At 37.0% G+C, this 22,660-nt stretch overlaps 3 protein-coding genes across 3 annotated transcripts; all 3 read right to left on the bottom strand.

Annotated features, from left to right (window-relative positions):
• Nucleotides 1-63: 63 nt before the first annotated feature.
• On the bottom strand, nucleotides 64-5,430 carry LOC114523936. Its single transcript, XM_028545002.1, has 8 exons — nucleotides 5,258-5,430; nucleotides 4,386-4,711; nucleotides 3,841-3,981; nucleotides 3,109-3,437; nucleotides 2,514-2,927; nucleotides 1,394-2,155; nucleotides 1,017-1,305; nucleotides 64-468 (listed from the first exon to the last, which is right to left on the bottom strand). Exons 1-8 carry the CDS (start codon nucleotides 5,367-5,369, stop codon nucleotides 64-66), a joined length of 2,778 nt encoding a protein of 925 aa, XP_028400803.1. The 5' UTR covers nucleotides 5,370-5,430.
• Nucleotides 5,431-10,003: 4,573 nt separating this feature from the next.
• Nucleotides 10,004-11,990, bottom strand: LOC114523935 (interaptin-like). The gene is made up of 3 exons (XM_028545000.1): nucleotides 10,878-11,990; nucleotides 10,101-10,757; nucleotides 10,004-10,009 (listed from the first exon to the last, which is right to left on the bottom strand). The coding sequence occupies exons 1-3, from the start codon at nucleotides 11,988-11,990 to the stop codon at nucleotides 10,004-10,006; spliced, it is 1,776 nt and encodes a 591-aa protein (XP_028400801.1).
• Nucleotides 11,991-16,989: 4,999 nt separating this feature from the next.
• Nucleotides 16,990-21,893, bottom strand: LOC114523934 (uncharacterized protein MCAP_0864-like). The gene is made up of 3 exons (XM_028544999.1): nucleotides 21,879-21,893; nucleotides 17,557-19,371; nucleotides 16,990-17,223 (listed from the first exon to the last, which is right to left on the bottom strand). Exons 1-3 carry the CDS (start codon nucleotides 21,891-21,893, stop codon nucleotides 16,990-16,992), a joined length of 2,064 nt encoding a protein of 687 aa, XP_028400800.1.
• Nucleotides 21,894-22,660: the final 767 nt, after the last annotated feature.

The following is a 22,660-nucleotide window of genomic DNA, read 5'->3' as shown; positions in this document are numbered from 1 at the left end:
TGGTCTCCATTTTTCCCTCTTTGCCACAACTGCGTTTCCGGGCGTTTCTAGTTTAGAAAAGTCCTAGTCATTTTCTTCTGTTTGAAGTTTTTCCTGTGCAGTCACAAGATAACTGTAACAGCGTGATGCTGTTATGCGCATGCCTATTTCTCCCGACAAGCATTGATCAATTATATCTTTAACTTCAGGCATCCTGATCTTGCAGCCGGGTTTTTGAGGGCGATATCCGGAGATTACCTTTTCCATAAAATTGTATTTGTTCAGAGGCAATATTTCCGAGAAAACCTGGCTACCATGCCACATTTCCCAGAACACAAGACCCAGACTGTAAACGTCGCTTCCAGCGCTGTATACGTAGCTGTTGGATTGAAGTACTTCCGGTGCTGTGTAAATCATATTATATTGGGTCGGCTCGTTTCGACCGATAATCCCAATGTCAGAGACCTTAACACATCCGTCTGGACCGACCTTAAAATAAAAAGATTATATGAAGAAAAATAAGAATAAGAAAAAACATGTTGGATACCGGAGGAAGAATAGCTGCCCTTTGCAGGCTATCATTTACGTGTTTACGTCGCCAAATGAAATGGGGGGGGGGGGGAAGTCCAATGCCCCAGCTACCAACTATCAACTGATATTGATATATTTATTGCGTTCTTTTCTGGATCTAAATATCCATGTCGACTTCTTATATGGACGGATGAACAGGTCTGTTCACCCGATCTAATTTTTTCACTCCATCCAATTCATTGGTGTATATGGAATGTACTCCGTTATTGATAAAGCAGTATTGATTTTAGTTGATTTGCTAACCATATACTGATATACATTGCAAGTCAACACACTATAAAACACCCATCGAAAGTAAATCGGATACTACAAAATTGGATCGTGTGAACAGACCTTAATATCATTGATCCTTCAGGTTAGAATGTCCATTGAACACTCCAGATATTCACTAGGTCCACCGTCGCCATGGGGAACATACTTAGGTAAATCTACTTTAAAATACTAACCAATATGTTTTCCAGTGTCAGATGCTTGTGGACTAATTTCAGGCAATGTATGTAGGTCAGTGCGTTAGCGATTTGCATCGCCCACTCAAGAAATTGCATGATTGTAGAACGTTTCGTCGCTATGGCGTTAACCGGTGGCGTAAAATTACGGCTAAAGATCACACTTCGAAGATTGTGTTGGTACATGGTCATGACCAATGCTATCCTGATATCTTCTACAGCTTGTGAAGTAGGGTCCTTTAAGATGAAAGCTCCAAGGAACTTGCAAATGTTTTCGTGTTCCAAATCCCTAGACAAGGAAAAGCAATGCGGCATGGAATCAGAATTTACCTATTTGAAGTATAAAAAGGGTGTAGTATGCATATCATTCTATTTACCTTATCTTTGCTTCATTTTTCAGAAAATAATTCGCATTGGCGCTATCAAGCGGTTGTTTAAAAACTTTAATAGCCACGATCGCTGGACTGCCTTCTTCGGAAATACCTGGGTCGATTTTGGTCAAAATACCCGTGTATACTGAGGAAAATTCCCCCAGGCCAATACAACAATGTTCATCCTCACTCCAGTTGAGACGCTCGGCTCTGACCGTTCCGGACCAGATGAGGATACCGAATAAAGATAACATTCTTTGCAATTCCTTACATTTTCTAAAAATGGGCGAGTTTGCCCGCCATACCTCATCCTTCGATCTAGTTTCATTCATCAGTTCCAACGCCATCCTTCTGTTTGCTTCGAGGATTCTCGGAATTCTGGAGACGTACTCTTGCAACATGGCTTCTGCCAGGTGCATCTGTTCTTTAACGAAGACGCGTACTTGATCTTTATTCGCACATCTCGAAGCTAAAAATTTTTTAGACCGTTTTATCAAATACGCCATTCTATCCTTTCGGTACGTGTCCATCCTCATTTTTTCACTTATGCTTTGCCGCGCTTTCTTTACGACATGCAAGGGCATCGTCACAATCAAACTCGCAACACCAACAGTGATCCACAGCGGAGATTTCTTGCCGTTTATAAACTTTGGCGTGACATCGAATTCAGGTCTTTCTCCTTTCTCGGTCGATTCTGAACTAGCTTGTGATTGTCGGGTGTGTATCACTTCCTCTATGTCCTTTATTTCTGCCTCCGCGAGCCGAAATCTACCGGAGAAAAGAAGGAATAGTGACTATTTAAACAATACAGAAAGAGGGAAATGATTCGTAGCTTCAATGTCACGAATCTTGATAAAAGCAAGGGCCCTGATTTGCGGGGGGGGGGGGAAGGGTTCATTTAGGGGTGTTAGGCGACATCTCCACCATGGGCTTCTAAAATTCTAAAAATAGGGGTTCTTCCATGCTGATGATTTAGCAACGTTTTGACTTTTGAGATTTGTTCTTCTTCTAAACTGGTCTTCTTTCACCATGAGATAAACCCTCTAGATCTTTCTAGCCAGATTTCAACGTTTTAGGAAAATGGTTTCTTGGACGATTGGCGACCGCCCCCGATAAAAGGTCTTACTTGGTTTGAAAACATTCGACGAGCTCATCGTGTACTTTAGCGTGGACACCATTCGCTTCTTCCCAATTTGCCAAAAACGTTTCAAATCGTTTCTCTAAAGCGCTGACAATCATGGCTTTCGTCAATATCCACGTTTTCTCATCGCCAGGAATCTCGTCGTCGTACCAAGAGGTAAAACTCGCTTTAAATTCCGGACAAGAAAGATATTCGTAGAGCGCATCAACGAGGATTTCTGTTTCAGCTGCAAACTTCTTCTCCAGCTGAGCAATATCTTCCTGACGTGCGTTTTGCAGCGTCGTAATCTGTCCGTGAATTCCACTCATTCGCTGGATAAGTGCATCGCGGTTTTCTAACATCGATTGATTAAATCCCTCAATCCTGAATATTATTCGATTCAAAACCAGATTCATCCACCTAAGAGAAATAAATATCATTGTTGAAGTCCAAATTTGCCGTAACCGTCGTAAAAAAATCATTTTCTATGATGTAGGATAGTCTGGTCGTAGTTCCTCCCTCGTGTCTCGTAAAATACCCCCTACTTCTTTTTATTGCAAGCATTGCAAGTTCATTACTTTGTTATAATATGTGCACTTACGCCCAATGGTTGATTAGTCTGCTGTTGATTGCTTTCAAAACCATCGACTTGATCCCTTCAATCAAAGCATCGTATTCTTCGCTTCTTTTACCTTGCCTTCGCTTGTCTAGTGCCTCCTTAGTGGAGACGTAAACCGTTTGTTCAAGAGGATTACCGTCTGGCCAATACTGCTTCAGTTCCTGCACAATATGTTGCTTCACCTCAGCCTGTTCATCTTTGTCCACCTGATCCCACTTGTTGGCAACGAAAAGAGCGCACTCGGCCAAATGATTTGAATTCATTTCGTCAGAAGATTCAAGACTTCGAACTTTATCCAATATTCTTACCAACTGAAATGAACAAAGCCAGTATTGATTTTTTGACACAATATCAACACTTATCCTTTTCTTCAAAAAAGACCGGGAACTGGTAAACTTATCCAGGATAATCTCTAGATCTCAGACTTTCGACGTAAGGAAAGTTGGTGTGGAAAGGAAAAAAGTTTGCATTCGGTGAATGGGCCTGTGTTGTCCATGCAGTGAATTAAAAACAGGCGACTATATTATTGTGAACTGGAATCCGCAATGATGTTGGGCTAGCCTTTGTGTTACCTGCCTTGTCAGTTGATAAGTGAAAAATAAATTGGAAGATGAAAAAAGGATATTCAGGAAAACTACGAGATCATGTGTTTCAGTTGTTTTCTACGGTGGGTGAAACAATATTAATTCAAAAAGAAAATATGGCAATACCCACCCTGTCTTTTTGTATTCCACCAGCATTTGTACTATTTATGACATAGATGAATGCAAAAGCATTTGGCAGGTAACTCATCAAAGTTTGATCCATTATTTCGGATTCGCCAACACCTGGGCTGTCGATTATGACAACGCCGACCTACAATATGTGATAACTATTATGATCAAGTGTCTTTTCTAATTCCCACCCCTCTCCCCACTTTCCGCATGATTTCACTTTACTATCAACAACTAGAAACGTATGAAGCCTCTTTAGACCTCCCCACAATAGCAAATTAGATTGCAGTCGCAACCTGCAACCTCGCCACATACACTCATCGCATGCTTTTTTTTCAAACGCTCAGAAATTGCCCGTTGTTCGTTATAACTTGCGTTAAAGCTTTGTATCTTTAAATTGGGGTTGTTTTTAAAAACGTTTAGCTCAAAATTTGTAATTTTACTGCTTTTCAGGCATGTTTACAACGGTTGAAAAATTCCCTATCCGATGGATAGCCGCGTTATCCAGCTTTCATACAACTGGCCCTAGTACTCTTTTCTTCTAACCTGTAACAATTCATTCGGCCAGAAAATTTCCACTTTTTCATACGAGGTTCCTTTCCCCCTGTCCTTCTTCTTGTGTACGTAAGGAGCAATTTGTGCTTTGTAGCTTTTATCACAAACGTCAGGCTCTTTCAAACGCACCGTTTTCGGCGGCAAAGGTGGATAGGATTCTGAATCGTTGCTGGTACCTTTGCCGTGTGCCACAAGTTTGGGATCGATTCCGTATTTTATTTCGCATATTGTAGATGTTGTACTGAGACAGGAGTAAGGAAGCAGCTCCACGCCAAGCAACAAGTTTATCAGACAGCTTTTTCCCGAACTTGTTTCTCCTATAAAGGAGTCAAATTGTCATCTTTCCAAACTTTCCCAAATTTAATCAAACAAATCAGTTGAAGAAGGACTTGGTTTTCGAAGGTCGAATACACCGGTATATAATATACTCGACCTTGGTAATACAAAACTAGTGAAGGTCGAATATACCGAAATATGGTATACTCGATCTTGGTAATAACAATATAGTGAAGGTCGAATATAACGGAATAAATTATGACATACTCGACTTTGGTAAAATTACGGACGAATATACCGGCAATATTTGGTATACTCGAGGGGACTATATATAATTAAATAATTATTGAAGGTCAAATATTCTGGTATATGCCTATATGGTATATTCGACAGTCGTGGTAGAAAAGTTAGTGATAATAGAAATACGGTATATAGTATATTCGACTGGGTAATAAAATATCCACTTCAATTGCGGGTTAATTGTCACGACAATTTCAGTAAGAGGGAAAATACGGAGCATTAAAAAAGAAATTATATCTCAATGGTTGGATTCACACAGGCGGGGAATATTGAGATTATATACATACCAGCCACCAAGATGTAATAATCTCTTTGCTGTAGTCTCTTGATTCGTTCTTCTAACGTTTGCATAACGTCAGGAAAATCTTCATTAATGATTGACAAAACATTATTTTCCATTCCATTGAGGCAGACTGCTGTTTCCGATAACAATTGCTCCAGACGAGTTCTTTTCAACCCATCCTCTTCTTTCGCATCCAAAATTATCGAAAGACCCTGCATGAAAAACGGAAATTGTTACTGGTTCTTCTATTGACGAGTTTGCTTGTCAGTTGGAACTACAGTTAAATTATTAATCACACTAAAAACAAACAGTCACTTGTAGGATAATAATATTTTTAAGTGTTTTAATTGACAAGTTATGCATGCATGAAAAATTGTGAAAATCACGACGATGTGGACGGAAGTATTGCCACTCGTCGCCAATATAGGAATGAATCAATAGTACTCGACTAAGTTTCCTACAAGTTTAAAATATTGTTAGTTTAAGAGTACACACATAGCTACATTATATTTATGTATTATACTATACCAAAATAGCTGAATTCCGCATAGCTAACATTTATATGTACTGATATAATTATTCAAAAGCCTTTGTAATTGATATTATTGGTTTAAGATATCTCAAGTTCAAGTTGTCTCAGCTCAATTCATTTCAAGATATAACTTCTCTTACGGGTTTATGGCTCTTCTTAACACCATACATATGCATTCTGGGCATAATTGACTTCTATCAGAAAAATTGACTCCTATAGTATGCTGATAACGCGTGGTGTATTTATAATTCTTTAAAATCTTTCTCTACAGTGGAATGCTATGAGAGTTTGAAAAACACCTTTGACAATTTCCACTTCTCAAATTTTGATAGATGCGAACGAGTTGCTGATGCTTTCAAATGTAGAATTAAGTAGAATTACCTAAATACAATTAAGTGAGCATTTACAAATATTCACGAATGCATCAATTCGAAGACAAATATCGGATGAAAATTCAAAGGATAAATGGTCTTATGTCTTTCAATGTATACGTCGTTGACATACATGTATAACATGCATCTCTTTGAACTGCATGTTTACTCGCTGTAAGATTTATTCAGAGTCCATACACAAGAGTCATATGCATTGCATCGCATATTACATAACAATTGTGTGGACAATGACGTAATAACTTTGAAGCCAATTTTCATGAAGAGTTATCCTAATTTTGCGAGTAGTATTGCTCATTGGTTCGGCTAATTTATCTAGTTTCATGTATGAGCAATATCATTGGGATCATATTCCAAAAAAGCAAATAAATACCTTTTGAAAGCCATTAAAAGTCGCTTCTCTTGAACCTCCTGAGGACATTTTGTAGACGATTGAGTAATAAAACTAATGTTCGATGTAGTTGTCCATTTCGTGGCCTCGCAATTCATGATATTAATACATTTCAAAAGATTGACACTTCACCAAGACCAAAGTCAGCCAAAGGCAATATCTATTTAACTATATGATATTTTGATTATACCCACTGCACTAACAAAATCATGCAGGAATTTTAACACAGATTGTTGAAGAATGCTACAATAGTCTTTAGTGCGAGTTCACGCTGATAAAATTCTATGGGTTTGCAACACGAGACATAATAATAATTAAATCATCATCTTGAAGTCTATAATTTCTTTATAAAATATGCAGTTCATTGCCTTTCAAATCCGTCTCCGTGGTTCCGTTCATGGGCTGCTTTGTTTATGTAACCTTTTGAGACGAAAAATTTGACGGGATTTTTTTTACTAGCTTGAACGGTCTTCATTGTATAAAACTGCGTAGCGCCGTGTTAATGGAGTTTGTTTAGGCCTACTATGCCTACACTTTGCGATTTGTCGCGTATACGATTCTTACCCTGGCGTACATGTGAATGTATGAACACACGTACAAACGTGACACTTTAAATTCCACCATGAACAAAATGAATGAATATTGTGGCATAGGCCTTCTTTTGCATTCGTCAGAATGATAATTGAATACAACTTATCTCCAGGGGCCGGTTGTTCCAAAGGCGTTTATCTTAAACGGTGGATAAGTTCAAAATGGAAAACAAAATTATCTATTTATTGAACAACTGAGCTGAAATATTTCGATATAAATGGTTTAATTGTCAATAGAAGTACATATTAAATGCATACAATGTAGGTTCAGTCATTCACAAGATCTATGAAAGTATTTTTAGACTTTGGCTTATCCACCGTTTAAGCTAAACGTCTTTCGAACAACCGGCCTCAGTAGTCTAAATAGGCCTTTTGAGAGAAACAGAGCCCAATAGTTAATTTTAGTTCATTGAGCCTTGCCTTTTTCTTTCTAAAACGAAGAGATTGTCGGCAGCTGGTGATCTTAATCAGTCGGCACCCGGCTTTATTATCACCTAATTATTCAACTGAATCGATTAATAACAGGCAGTTTTCCGGTTAGGATTGGCGTTAGGATTGGGGTAAGAATTACGGTTTAGATTAGGATTACGATTATGCTAGAATTAGGGTTGAGGTTGACCAGGTTTTAGGCATAAATTATACACAGGAAAGTACGCATCCAGTTTGGTAACGCATTTTTGGTGCATATTTCATACAAAGTTTACCTGCATTTTTCCAGGACAACCTCCATTGAATTTCCTGCATGCTATCAAAGGAAAAGTAGCATGAAGCAAGAATAATTACAATTGAATATTACTGCAGTTTAAAAGTCCCAAACATAAGCTAATTAATTTAGAACATCTTATACACAATCTTTTCTCAGGTATAAAAGGTATTAACTAGTTTGTTTTTTCCTGAAAAAGAGCAAGTGCATGCGCGTAAAAATTACCCCGGATCAATATTAAGACTTTCATGCAACTATAGAACTAAAACGGCCGCATTTTTATCTTTGTATTATGACAACGGCTGAGCAGAATCAACAAACCGAGCTTATATGTAGACGACCCTTGCTTTTTAGGATGATATAATTTTGCATTATTTAAAAAAAACACGATGCTTTGACAACTTTAGTAGCTGATTTTTATAAGCACAAGCATAAACAAAGAAGAGAAGTATGCAGTGGCGTTATGCAGGGAGCCAAATTACAATATACAAGAACGAGTGCAAAATACATCATTATCAACTAAAGGCCTGTTTACATGGAACGAGTTATTCCGGCTAAGCGAGGTAAAAAGCGCATCACATCAAAGGCTTAACCTGATTAGTCTTTCATTATATGCAGTTTTCACCTCGCTTATAGCCGGGATAACTCGCCCCATGTAAACAGGCCCTAATTCCCTTTTATTATTCGTTTAAAAACTATACGCTCGGTGCAATCTCAGCCTTGTAATAAGACAATTCATTCTTTCTTTCATGGTCCAGTGGTTCAGGATATTTAACGGCCGGCCCGCGATCATTACGTTTCCTGCTGGGGAAAAGTGCAACTGATCACACTGACAGCACTAATTGCGATACATATAAAGATGGTTTATAAAAGGTCGTGTCTATTTTATAGCGCCGCCAACTTAGCAAAAATTTGAATGTGAACTTGAACGATAACCACTGACGATAACTCGGCCGCCATCTTTGAAGCCGAAGCAGTCCCTTTCGGATTGCTTTTGTCTTCACGGTTGACGATCGCGCTAAAAAAAAGGCAACAGAAAAGGACTGGCACTGGTATCAATTTCGGCTTCAAATTGACTTCAAAGATGGCGGCTAAATAACCCTCAGTTATCGTTCCATGGTTTATAAAGTTCGCTGTATGTTATTACTGAATATATTGAAATGAAAGACATAAATTTATGATGCTGTGATATAGGGTGGCACTGATTACATCATCTTTAAAAATTGATAACTTATATATTGCAAAGAAATGCAAAATTAATGTAAGAAAATGTGAAGTACCTTTAACTAGAGTAACATTCTACGATTGTAAAAAAAATGGCGGATGTCTGCGGTCTGAAATGAATTATTACTTCCTTGAGTTTGAAGGACAGACATGAGAATAGAGGCTGTTTTGCTTTGGTTGCCTACACCGCTTCCACTCTTTTTGAAATAATAGATTGCAGGCTCAAGTTGTTGTCGTACAAATGTCGGTGACTACGCCAGCTATGTTTTTTGGGCAAGAGACGAACCCAAATTCTAATTATATCCTTCATTTCCGGTCTTGCCTTAGGGTCTTTTTTCGTACACGCTTTCACAAGCTGTTTAGCATTCTCATATGGAATCTCTTTCATTTGATTTCTTCTATTTTCTGGATCAGGCAGTTCGCAGATGGATATCTCACATACAAGAATCCCATAGCTATAGACATCTATCTGTGTAGATAAAGTTAATCGCATTAATACAAGTCAAGTAAATTAAAACATTCGGCTTCGATACCATCAGAAATTAACCACAGGAAGCCCTCTAATTAAGTGAACGTATGAAAAAGTCGACTTAAATTTTATTACCTTTGGGCCGTGCCTATCTTCGTTACCTTCAGGTGCGGCATAAAGGACCGCCCCTGGATTTGGTGTGTTGCATATATCCATGTAGCTAGCTGAGCCATAATCTGATATCTTCGCTCTTCTAACTTCATGATTAAAAGTGTCCATCCATAACAATACGTTGGAACTGCTAACATCGCGATGGACTATTGTGTTTTGTTTTGAATGAAGGTAGTTAAGACCACACGCAACGTCCAAAGAAATTAATTTAATTTGCTGATAATTCAATCGCGATTGCTTTTTCGCCCGTTCCTCGAGAAAACAATGCAAAGTCATATCCATCAGTTCTGTCACGATTAACAAAATATTTTGATCATTTCTCGTCGCGCATATGAACTGAAGTAAATTCGGATGACGACATTGCGATGCGATATATACCTCGCGTTGGAGAAGTTGCAAGTTACAATCAGATATAATAACTTCGTGGTATTCTCTAACCGCTACTTTGGATCCATGAAAATCTCCCTTGTATACAGTGCCATAAGCCCCTAGTCCGAGTACATTAGTTGAAACCACTACGGCACCTTCTTCAACCCTAGACGTAGCGTCTGATGTCATATTGTCGATATGTCTTCGAAGTTGCTGAATTTCATGCTTCATCCCATTTCTTTCTTCCTGAAGACGCTGTATCTCATTACTCATCTCCTTCTTTTCTCTCTGATGTTGCTGAATTTCATTGCTCATCCCATTTCTTTCTTCCTGAAGACGCTGTATCTCATTACTCATCTCCTTCTTTTCTCTCTGATGTTGCTGAATTTCATTGCTCATCCCATTTCTTTCTTCCTGAAGACGCTGTATTTCATTACTCATCTCATTCTTTTCTCTCTGGTGTTGCTGAATTTCATTGCTCATCCCATTTCTTTCTTCCTGAAGACGCTGTATTTCATTACTCATCTCATTCTTTTCTCTCTGGTGTTGCTGAATTTCATTGTTCATCTGGTCTATACTGTCCCAAAGTTGCTGAATTTCATGGCTCATCTCATTTCCTTCTTCCTGAAGTAGCTGAATGGTAATCTCCGTTCTGATCTTATCATCCTGAAGTTGCATAAATTTACTTTTCATTTCATTCTTTTCTACATCTTTGTTCTTGTTTTTTTCACAAAGTTCATCAATTTTTTCATTCATATTTCTGTTTTCTTGACGAAGTTCCTCAACTCCTTTATTCTCATCGTTGTTTTCCTGACGAGGTTTCGTAGACTCGTTATCGTTTTTGATGGCGTTTGTTTCACGAATTTGTTTGATTTCCTCGTTCTTTTTATTGTTTTCATGACTAAGATTTACAATTGCGTCATTCAATTCGTTGATAGATTGACGAAGTTTCTCTATTTCTATGTTTTTGTCTTCGTTTTCACGATCAAGTTGCTGGATTTTGTCATTTTGGTTTTGGTTTTCTTGGCGAAGTCCCGTAGTTAGATCAACCATTTCCTTAATTTGTTCTTGTAGATGACAAATTTTCTTGTTATTGCAGTTGTTTTGCTGACGGAGTTTTTTAATTTCGGCGCTGTTTTCCACCTTAAGTTGGTCAATTTCGGTACTTTTGCTTATGGTTTCTTCCCTTAGTTGATCAATTACTTTATCCATCATTTTGTTAATTTGATCAATGTTTTCAATTTTTTTACTCTTGTCGTTATTTTCTCGACGAACTTGTTCAATTTCGTCTTTTTTGTTGCTATTTTCTTGACGAAGTCGCATGATTTCGTTATTTTTGTTGGTGATCTCATAACGAAGTTGCTCAATTTGGTCATGGCTTACGCTTTTATATTTACGAAGTTCCTCAATTTCGTTATTTTTTTTGTTGTCTCCTTCGCGAAGTTGCTCGATTTCCTTTTCTTTTTGGTAGTTTTCTTGACGACGCTCCTCGACTTCTTTATTCTTTGTGTTGTTCTCTTGACGAAGTAACGCGATTTCATTATTCATGTCACTATTTACCTGAAAAAGTCGTTTGATTTCCTTGTTATTGTCGCTATTTTCTTGGAGAAGTTGCTCAACGACGTTGGTTTCGTTGTTGTTTCCTTGACAAAGTTCCTCACGGATTTTTTCATTCTTGTTGTTTTGTCCACGAAGTTGTTCAATTTCTTTTTTTCGGTGGTTGTTTTCTTGAAACAGGTGAAGTATCATGCTGTTTTTGTTCAAGTTGTCTTGTGTAATATATTGCATCTCGGTGTTCATGCCGTCATTTTCGTTTTGAAGTTGCTGAATCTCACTGTCTTGGGCTTTACTTTTTTGTTGAAGCTCATTGATTTCATCTCTTATTCGCTTTCCGTCCATTATTTGAAGACGAAATTCTTCGGCCTGCTCTTCGTCTTCTTTATCATGACTTATTACGCATTCTGTATAATTAGAAGGCAAACAGGAATAAATATTATATAAAACATAAAGGAAAGTATACAATGTAGCTGTGTTCTATATGTGTGACATTCACATTGTGACGTTTTAATTCGTGGTTTTTGCCTTCTACCATTTTCGGTAAACAACTAACTACTCGTATGAACTAATATAACCAGGGAGCAGCGTAGCAGCGTCTTCAAACAACTTAGCATGAAATATGGTATAAAAACTGCCTAAAATAGACAACCCCCTCTCGACGTTTCGACCTGAGGGCCTTTGTCAAGGGTCGGTACGTACCTATATGAACAAGCTTTGCTATTAGTTGATGATAAAAATAAAACAAAATGAGCTATAGAAATTGATTTTTAAAAGAACGAATCATGAACACTGTTCACTTTTGTTACAAAAAGCCAAACACAAAACTCGTTCATACTAGGTAGATACTTACTGTTCGTCAGGAGAGTTAGTGTGAAAATAAATAGGGAAGAATAAATGTTTTGTATGTGGAAACGCGTGATAAACACGTGGAAACACGTGGCCCGGATATTTTTAAAGAGACTAAGGGGTTATCGGTGAAAGTGGAAGATGTCTCGGGATAACGCTGCAGGATATGAAAATTCCTAAGTATGACATCCCTAACAGTAACAGCAAAATTGAAGGGATGACGTGTCAGAACTAATTAAGGGGGTAGAACTAATGCTAGGGGTGGTAGAGACAGGGTTTCTAAGGGTGTCTAAGAGGGAAATGTCGGAAGCCTTAGAAAAGACAGTGCCAATAAGTGAGGAGGGATCACCCGATAAAGAATGTTCAGTCTCATCTCCAGACACTTGGCTTGGATAAAATGAACCCAGTTTGAGAGTTGACCTAAATAAGCCGGAAGTACTTGCGAATTGTTTGTGTTGGAACGTCCGGGAGAAAAATGTTCAACTTCAGCTTGGAAGATCTTTCCTCCAAAAAGAGAAAAATTTGATTAATTAAAGATATGCAGAGGAAATCTGTCACAAAGAACCACGTCTTTTATTCTTATAAAAATTCGTTTCGCCAAATTTTGTTCACATTTTTCTTTTTCCTACAAACTATCGTCTCGGGAAAAATGAAGGTAACCATATAAGTACTTGTTAAACTTCGTTGTTACAATAACTTATGTGGAAAGCTGGATTGTGCCTTCGGTTTGTTTACTCGTGCATGTTCAATGCTTTTTATCCGTGTACACGCTGTGAAAACCCTGTTTAATTTTCCATGTAGTTATTACTTTCAATTTTTTATATGGTTATTACCTTCATCTGTCTTTCGTTCATTTCTGACCTTTTTCCTGACCTAAATGAATGATCGTACAGCTTTTGTGACATAGAGTTTACAATTTAACCACCGAGCGCGTACCCAGACGCTTAATTGCCTTCGCCAATATTCATTGCGGCAGAATATAATGAAAACTAGCACTTTTGCTCTCCTGCCTGGAGTAAACTGAGTCCTCTTCTAACAATAAATTAAACTGATTTATGTTAAACTGATGGAGATAACTATGCATGCAGTTTACCTTTGATACATCTACACTTGGTTGGGCTCTTTGACTTGACACGGTTGGTGTTCGAAAAATGGGTCTGAAAACTCGATGCCATATTAAATCCCAGGGCCCACGGTAATCAAGACTATCGCTCCCAGACGAGGCCATGTTTGTATGCTACACAAATAGTGTAGCTTCATTCCATCTTCAATAGTAGACAATTTTTCGTTGTATATCTAAGTATTGCTCTCTAAATTCAAAAAATATATGTGCAAAGATGTAAGGCTGGTTCCCAGTAATCTGTTTTCATACAAAACACAAAACATGAAAAGAAAAATACTAACAAAATTACATTAACAAAATGTACACAAGTATAAAGTAAAACATTAAGTCCACATTTCCCAAGCAATCAACGAAGAAGAATATTTACTCAGATGGGAAAAGTACATTGCGAATGTTTGGGATGGCTGATGCCGTAAATTCTAGTTTAAAAGGAGATGGTGCTCGATTAGAAAAGGCTCTAAATTGTCAGGTCATGTGATTTATGTATAATAATAAAAAAAAAACATTGCAAGTGACAAAGATAGAACAATCATTGGATATATATTGTGTTTTAGAATATTTATCTCACTGAATAGTTATTGACATGCAAATTAAATTGGTCACATTAAAATGGGTATGTATATAGCTAATTTATTTACATTGCTTAAATTTTTCCGCATGTTTTTTTTTATATCGAAAATTTTATTGATTATACCTACACTACATGATATTAATCATATTATATAGAACATATATGAACTAAAAATGTAAACAAACTGAACGAATTGTTGCATTTATATTACGGACTGTAAACAACTTTCAAATCACCATGCAAATAGCATCCAATCTTGGTTTCACTTTCAATTTACGGCACAAAAATCCATAGTTCTGAACATATATGAAGCAGCCTTGTCGCAAGTCTGATAGCTTAACAGTCAACATGGCAGACAGGTTAATTTAATACACTGCTATCATACGACTATATATAAACCCCGATTCATACGGCTACTTCCTATAGTAATAGCTATAGACGAGGGTCTTCATGCATGAAATTCTATACGTTTGCCCTATACGTTTCAAATGTGCTGCCCAAATGTAGCTATTATTTTCGTATAACAAACGAGAGCTAAAAAACTGAGACTCAAGAAAAATGTCTGCACGAATGAGTTATCGTTTTGATAACTTAAATTGAGTAACTCAGTTCGTTCTCGTGTCACGGGTTAACCATAAAGAAGCACAAGATATAACCTTATACCTGACAAAGTTCGTCAACAATGAAACTTCGTATATTTTCACTTCCTTCCGCCTTGTAAAAAGCAAAATCTATCCGTTTTCCATTTTATATTCAGTCTATATCACTCTCAAATGTTACGGCATATGTCACGTATAAAACATGACGAAGAAATAACGCGTTCCTTATTTCTGTCAAAAACAACAATCACAAAAGCGGTTGAAAATCAACAGCTGTGGCAAACTAAACGGCAACACCAGCTGCTTTCAACGAGATTCTTCCATTACGTTGGCGGTGAATATATTTCCCACGGATTCATGCTGTTCTATTTCTTTAGAATTGCTGCTGTCAGATAGCAAGTTTACAATTAATTTAGCGAACGGAGAGATAAAATCTTGTCGCGGGTCGCGGGTTTTTTGTCGCGGGTCGCGGGCTTTTAGAGAGTAGCGTGCATGAGTATATCAGTGTTATTAAAGTTATCTCTTTATATATACCAGAAACTTTTTAGTCAATTATATAATCAAATACGAATCATTATAGATTATATTCTTTAATTATTTCTTAAATTATATTTCATATTCATTGCTCATGATTTGAAAATGTAAATGAATTGTACATGCATGCAAGAATTGTTTAAACAGCATATAGTAGGACGCAATAATTAATGCCTTTTGCGTAGAGATATTTCAAATCCTTAGAAATTAGACTTTGTTTTCAAGTACTGCACGATTAGATAACCATCTATGGAGAATACTGGAGAATACTGCTTCGATAGTAGCTACTTTTCAAGTTTCTGAAGGAAAGATTCGATTCAGCAGGTATGTTCGAAAACTTGTAAAGAGTATACATAAAACTCTTGCTATTTTCCGTGATGTGATGATGCGCGTACAAAAGGCATTAATGACAAAATCATTGTAATTTTAGTGTCTTGACATGGTTAATAATTCAGTATATAGATATTCTATAGTTTCGGTACTGTGATAGATTATTTTTCAACCATTCATATGCAAAAGTACCATCGATTTCGGTACATTTTATTGACAGGATCGACTAATACGTGTTCGAAAATGCTACGATAGAAATGACGACATGCATGTATTTATTATAGCTGATCACCGTCAGTAAATGCAGGAAATTGTGAAAACATATTCCAGTTAGCTCGAGACTTTAAAACGAAAAGCACGCTGTTTTATTTCGATCGGGCGATGATGTATTTCGCGTCTCTCTGCTGTGACAATACATATCCTACTTAAGCAATAATTAAGAAATAGAAAACATTTTCCGCGTTTTTATACAGTTATAGAAACACGCGTGGGAGTTTAGGAGTACGAGAAATAATCTGTTCTCCACGTTATTTCTATTTCTTTTATAATATAACTCAATAAAAAGATTTTGTACAAATTTAATATTTCAATTCAATTACAAATTCTCATTACATTACTGCGCTTGTCACGTTCGGCGGGAAAAGTCCCGTGTTTCTATACACAGTTATAGAAACACGCTTCTCGACCAATCAGCACGCGCGTGCTATAAATGTTATATTATAATCAAAGTCGGTGGTGGCTTGGAAAAACGAAGGTAGAAACATACGATTATTGTTGTAAAATGTCTTAAAAAGGTGAAATGTTCTTAAATGTTTAAACTTACGTTGTTTAAAATCATTCTCAACACTTAATTTCATGTTAAAATGAAACAAAGGTATAACAAACAATTAATAGCGACTACGCTTTATTTAAGAAACAGTTTTAACTAAAAAATGTTGCCTATGTTTGTCTATATTTTAACTCATGTAATAGATATTGCTATACATGCCGTGGTCGTAGCTATATTGAAACACTTTGGATCCTTCTTATAGCTAGTTGATATAAGAAATATTTCACGATTTACATCTTTTAAACGATCAGTCATGATCATGATCTCCGTTGATTACAGTGTTGCATAAATTGAGTACAGTGTTTTGGCTGTAAACTATTCACTCTTCGACTTCGTTGTTTAGCTATCGGTGGCCGAATAGTTTTAAATATATCCTTATAAAGTTAGTAATTGGTTGCTAGAATTCTAGAAAAAAATTAAGAAGAAGATATTATCTATAAGATTTTTAAATTTTTTTGGTTATTTTTCAATATAATGGCATTTACGTTACCGTTACACAAAATTTCACTTCACTTCCGCAAAAAGGGAAAACGGCCCGTGTCTTGAGACTCGTAGCGTTTCCAATGTTCAATCACATCCTGCATCGTTGGTCTTGCTGGTGGTTCAGCTTTCGTGCAGGTCTTCACCAGTTGTTTCACATTCCTGTTTGGAATTCTTTCTCTTTGATTTTCTCTACTTTCAGGGATAGGTAGTTCACAGATGGACATCTCACACACCAGAATCCCATAACTGAAGACATCGATCTGTGTGCGAAAACAAAAATATGCCATAATAAAAAAGAACGGTAAAAAAGTTTTTTACTGCCTAAATTAAACAAGGAAATCATTTCAAGGTTTCGATTTAAGGACCTTTGCCAAAATATCAAGACATTTTCGCATCCATTTTAAGTAGTTTTAAAGTAAATGGTCTATGTTAGTTAATTAAAACTACTTCTCAAGTCTCAACCACGTCACTCTTATCTACCACGTCTCAACTGAACATGATTACCCAGGTTATAAAAAAATTCAAACAAGTTGGCTTTATAGAGGGCACGACAATAAATTGATCTCTGAAGAATTTGGTTCTATTCTCATTACCTTAGGGTCCTGTCTAGCTTGCCCGGCTTCAGGTGCGGCGTAAAGAACTGCTCCTGGATTTTTAGTTTTACACATATCCATGAAATTGGCTGAACCATAATCTGATATCTTCGCTCTTCTTGGTGAACGATTTCCAATTTCTAACAACACGTTGGCACTGCTGATATCACGATGGATTATTGGCCTTGGTTTCTTTGTATGAAGGTAGTTGAGACCACATGCCACGTCCAAGGAAATTAATCTGACTTCCTCGTAATGCAGCCGCAAGGTTAGACGTCCCATATATGTACGTAAATTCATATCCATCAGTTCTGTCACGATTAACAGATGGTTATGATTATTTCTCTCTGCGCATATGAACTGTAGTAAATTCGGATGACGACACTGCGATGCAATATACACTTCACGTTGGAGATGCTCCAGATTATGTGGAGATATGATTAGTTCGTGATATTCTTTAACCGCTACTTTAGATCCATGAAAGTTTCCCTCATAAACGGCACCATAAGCCCCTCGTCCGAGTTCATTAGTTGAAACCACCACATCACCTTCTTCGATAGGGGTTCTAGACATAGCCTGTGATGTCAAATTGTCGATTTGTTTTTGAAGTTGCTGTATTTCATATCGCATAGCATATCGTTCATCCTCAAGACGCCGTATTTCATTACTCATCACGTTCTTTTCTATCTGATGTTGCTGAATTTCATTGTTTATCTGGTCGATACTGTCCCGACGATGCTGAATTTCACCTCTCATTTCATTCTTTTCTTTCTGAAGCTGCTGAATATCAACCTCCATTTTGCTGTTATCGCCCAAACGTAGCCGAATTTCACGGCTCATCTGATTTCTTTCTTCTTGAAGACGATGAATTTCATTGCTCATTGCATCATTTTCTGCCTGAAGTTGTTGCTTCTTACTGTTCGTCTGGTCCATGCTGTTCCGAAGTTGCTGATTTTCATTTCCCATCTCATTATTCTTTCTCTGAAGCTTCTGAATGCTGTTCTCCATTTTGATTTTATCACCCTGAAGTTGCTGAATTTCATTTTTCATCTCATTTTTTTCTGTCTGAAGCTCCTCAATACTGTTCTCCATTTTGGTCTTATTGGTCCGATGTTGCTGAATTTCAATTTTCATGCCATTACTTTCTTTTTGAAGCTGCTGATTACTGTTCTCAATTTTGCTCTTTTCACCCTGAAGTTGCTGAATTTCAATTTTCATGCCATTGTTTTCTTTTTGAAGCCGCTGAATACTGTTTTCCATTTTGCTCTTTTCACCCTGAAGTTGCTGAATTTCATTTCTATCCCGATTCTTTTCATTTTTAAGTAGCTGAATTGTATTCTCCGTTTTGATCTTATCGGCCTGAAGTTGCTTAATTTTACTTTTCATTTCATTTTCCTCGTTCCAGAGTTGCTGAATTTCATTTTTATTGTCAACGTTTCTTTGCCGAAGTGTTTCCATTTCATTCTTTAGCGCCTTCTTATCTTCTCGAAGCTGCTCAATTTCATCTTCCTTACCAGCGCATTCATTGTTGATTTTTTCCACTTCTTTTTCCGTTTGATCGATATCTTCTTCAAGTTCCCGTATTTTCCTGTTCTTACTTGCGATTTTCTCTTGGAGTTCCTTCATTTTATCTTCCTGAAGTTGCTCAATTTTGTTGCTCTTGTCAATATTTTCTTGCCGAAATGTCTCCTTTTCCCTTTCCGTCGTCTCGTTTTTAAGTCGCAAAGTTGCGATTTGCTGGGAAAGTTCTTCGGTTTCATTCCCCTTTTCATTTACAACTTTCTGGAGTTCATGAACTTCTTGTCCTGAATTCTTCTAAAAAAATCATGATAAAATTTCTCGAATCAAAGAAACACAATTTATAAACTATGTATAACATCATAGGGTTACGCTATAAACTGCAATTTATTGGTTTCATTGCGGTCATGATAACCTGAACACCATCTAAAACACGAGTTTCACAGAATCTATGTAGTAATCTAATGAAGTATGTATAATCTAATACTTTTCCAATATTTTAGATCAAAATACTGTCAATTTTTGTAAATACGAGTCCGCAGTCTTGTTCAAAGTCAATAATAATGCAATAAAACAAGGAGAAAATTCAAAATAATTCAACGAAAATGGCGCTCTTAATATAAAAAGGTCCCTTTGAGTCAAAATACCGGTTTCAGTTGAAAATGGAGATGGCTAATCTTTTCTAGGATCGTAATTTGGCATCGACACGTCTCCCGAAGCAAAAATATACTCCGTTGCTGCCCAAATGTAAAAAATAAAAGCATATTGAAAGTTTACAAGCTTCAACGGGGCCTTTTCTGAGTGGATAACGGTTGACAACCTTGGTATGTGTTGATTTTAATGTTTTCTCACTCCTCGAAAGCTCAAGACGCCATTTTTAACTACGATTTGGAAAGTTAACGATGCCCTTGAGGACAGTTAACTTTAACTAGGTTTTAACTGCAGTTAAGGCTAACTACACTTTTATACAACCGGCTTAACTATGTGATTAAAGTTAACTACTTTTTAACTACTTTTTAACTGCAGTTAGCGCTAACTACGTTTTTATACAACCGGCCACTGACGATGACATAGTCGAAGCTATGCCAGTGCTTTGAGCGCGGGTGCATCCATGTTGTTTTTTTATGGGTAAGGGAGGCGGTAAGGTAGTGTTTGTGATCAGAAGATCATGCTCTGCACAAGTCTGGAGGAGTAGTAGACCGTTGCTGTTATAGCTGCCAGCCCCATGCTTTACGATCACATCTTTCCAGGTGGTAATCAATAACGATGAGCTTGTCGAGTGTGAACGTCAAGAGAACGTTTTAAGAGGCTGTCTCCGTAAAAACCGACCGATGATCCAGAGGTAAAAATTGAAAGAAGCTTAAATCTCGATTACTGATAGCTATTTTATAGCTTTGCTAAAATACGATTTTGTGACGTTCTGGCACTCTGTTTTCTTGACGATTTTTAAACCTATTTTTATCATAATGACAGAACCGGAAATTGGCGGCAAAATCAGGAAAAAATTCCCGTAAAACTATATATTCGCTTGCTCTCCGCTTCTTTGAACTTCCCGATAAATCACTCGATTTTGTGAGAATATTTAATTGTTTAACTGGATCGTAATAGCCGTATTTTGTAAAATATACTGATATAGTTATAAAAACATTCGGTTCCAAAAACTGTACTGGAATGTCAAACTATAACATATGCTATTTATAGCAGATCTTTAATACCGAATTTTGCAAAAGTTCAGCGCACCTAGGATTTGTGCCTTGTATGGTTTTTGGTACCTAGGTTTGGAGTTTTCGTTTCAATAATAAAAGTTTGCTGCACAGCATTTTCGTCTTTAAAATCTGTTATAATTTATATTGAATATTTCGGCGATGAGGATATTTTATACTAATCAACGAATCAAAGCACTTTGTCAACACTTGCCAATGTTATCGTGGAATACGTTAAGGAATGTAAAAATGTCTTTATAAACTCTTCTATAAACAAACGCTTACAGTTCTCAGGTGAATGTATACTATTTTGCAAGTCTCTATAAAATCAAAATGAAATTTAAATTGCATAGCTTTGACCCTAGAGCGCGGGGGTTCTGTATATATATAGAGAAACGTCGCGCATTATAACTTTGTGCATAACCTAAGAAATGTTGTGAATCAAACTAAAAATGATGGGGAAAAAACATCAATTACATTATTCAGTGAGGCAGTGCCAAGAATAGGAGGTGTGTATTGCTGACGCTAATTTGTTGACATTTAATTAGCACAATCAATTAATGTCGATTTCAAGTTATGAGTCTTATTACATAGTGTGATAATGTCATGCCATGGAAGGCGAGGAAAGAAATACATGTTCGTTTGCTGAAAAAGTTACCTTCCCTTGTGGGAATTCTCGCGGTTGCACCGAAACTGTTAGGCTTGTAGATTGTTGTGATGATGTTTCAGCACATTTGAGGAAATATCACTTGTCAAAATCTAAAGTTACAGAATCTGAGTTAATTTTAACACGTGCCGGGTATTTTGACATCAACGATGCTCAAAAAAGGTGTATGTGGATATGTCCTAGTCATCGACATGGCTTGGGAAAATTCTGGCGTTCGGCGACACCTTGTCAGCATCCACGTCACAAGCACGATGTGAAGAAAGCATGTAAAGGACGGGAAGTAATCAACCTTGATCGTACAAAGGATATTTTTTTGTTATATGGTGTAGTTGTTCCGCTTGGATCCCGTTAGTATTCTTGTACAAAATATTCAAATTTTTATCCACCCTGTAGTTAGTAAAAACGCCATCGTATAAAAATGAAAGATATTGTACCTGCGACCTTGCCATTATTAGTGAGCTTAAGCAAGTGACGTTTCTGACAACACGTACGGCATGAGCAACGTAAAAAGACTGGGTCAAGATTGTTGATTCGCGAATTCGATTGTGATGAAAAAGTCACTTGCTTAAGCTTACTGTTGCTCACATGTGGTGACGTGGTGAATAAATTACGCGAACTCACCTGGACACTGAAGGGATATTAATATTTGAACAAGCACAATTTTCAATTTCTTGTGTGGGAAATTGTATGCTGATGCATGAAATTTCTACCTTTGCTCTGGCCTCTTACCGTTTTAAATGCATGACGTGGAAGCGCGCGTGTGTTGGTAAATGCAATAATATACTACAGTATTTGGGTTGTCAATGTTTCCCCATTCCCATATGTGTTTATTCAATCATATACCTTATGGTAAGAATTGTAAACGATTATAATGTAGATAGGCCTTAATTAATCCTATAACTTTTTAGCTATTTGTACACAATGCTTAAAAAAACACTGAAAAAATGTCTGGAACTGCAAAGTGGGTCAAATTTGATGGGCGTGCAGAGGCTACACAACCAGGTGAAGAACTTAATGAGGAGAAAGTTCAAGAAGAAAGGTAACTATCGTGCAAAAGGTCAAGCTGAAAAGAAACAAGTTTATTAGCTTTTTTTGCAACTTAGATTGGCAAAGCAAATGGCAAAAATTGCAATTGAAGACCATTTGGAACACTCAAGTGCTGCCACTCCCATTAACGTAAGGCCTTCCAGCGAAACAGCAAAGAGTCCTAACTGGA

The sequence above is a fragment of the Dendronephthya gigantea genome, unplaced genomic scaffold (genome assembly GCF_004324835.1).
Source record: "Dendronephthya gigantea isolate DGI-Jeju-01 unplaced genomic scaffold, DenGig_1.0 000029F, whole genome shotgun sequence".
In the NCBI taxonomy this organism is placed as follows: Eukaryota; Metazoa; Cnidaria; class Anthozoa; order Malacalcyonacea; family Nephtheidae; genus Dendronephthya; species Dendronephthya gigantea.
The sequence above is the reverse complement of the archived record's forward strand: the minus strand, read 5'-3'. Positions and strand labels throughout refer to the sequence as shown.

What these genes read in the sequence shown, in the direction of transcription:
- LOC114523934 (XM_028544999.1), bottom strand. An exon ending in AAGCTAGACAGGACCCTAAG is followed by an intron (nt 17,224 to 17,556) that starts GTAATGAGAATA and finishes TTTCGCACACAG; the next exon opens with ATCGATGTCTTCAGTTATGG.
- LOC114523936 (XM_028545002.1), bottom strand. Translation starts at nt 5,369, where the DNA reads ATGGAAAATAATGTTTTGTCAATCATTAATGAAGATTTTCCTGACGTT. An exon ending in GGCCGAATGAATTGTTACAG is followed by an intron (nt 3,982 to 4,385) that starts GTTAGAAGAAAA and finishes CACATATTGTAG; the next exon opens with GTCGGCGTTGTCATAATCGA. An exon ending in AGACTAATCAACCATTGGGC is followed by an intron (nt 2,928 to 3,108) that starts GTAAGTGCACAT and finishes TATTTCTCTTAG; the next exon opens with GTGGATGAATCTGGTTTTGA.
- LOC114523935 (XM_028545000.1), bottom strand. Translation starts at nt 11,990, where the DNA reads ATGGACGGAAAGCGAATAAGAGATGAAATCAATGAGCTTCAACAAAAA. An exon ending in ACAACGATGAGAATAAAGGA is followed by an intron (nt 10,758 to 10,877) that starts GTTGAGGAACTT and finishes ATGCAACTTCAG; the next exon opens with GATGATAAGATCAGAACGGA.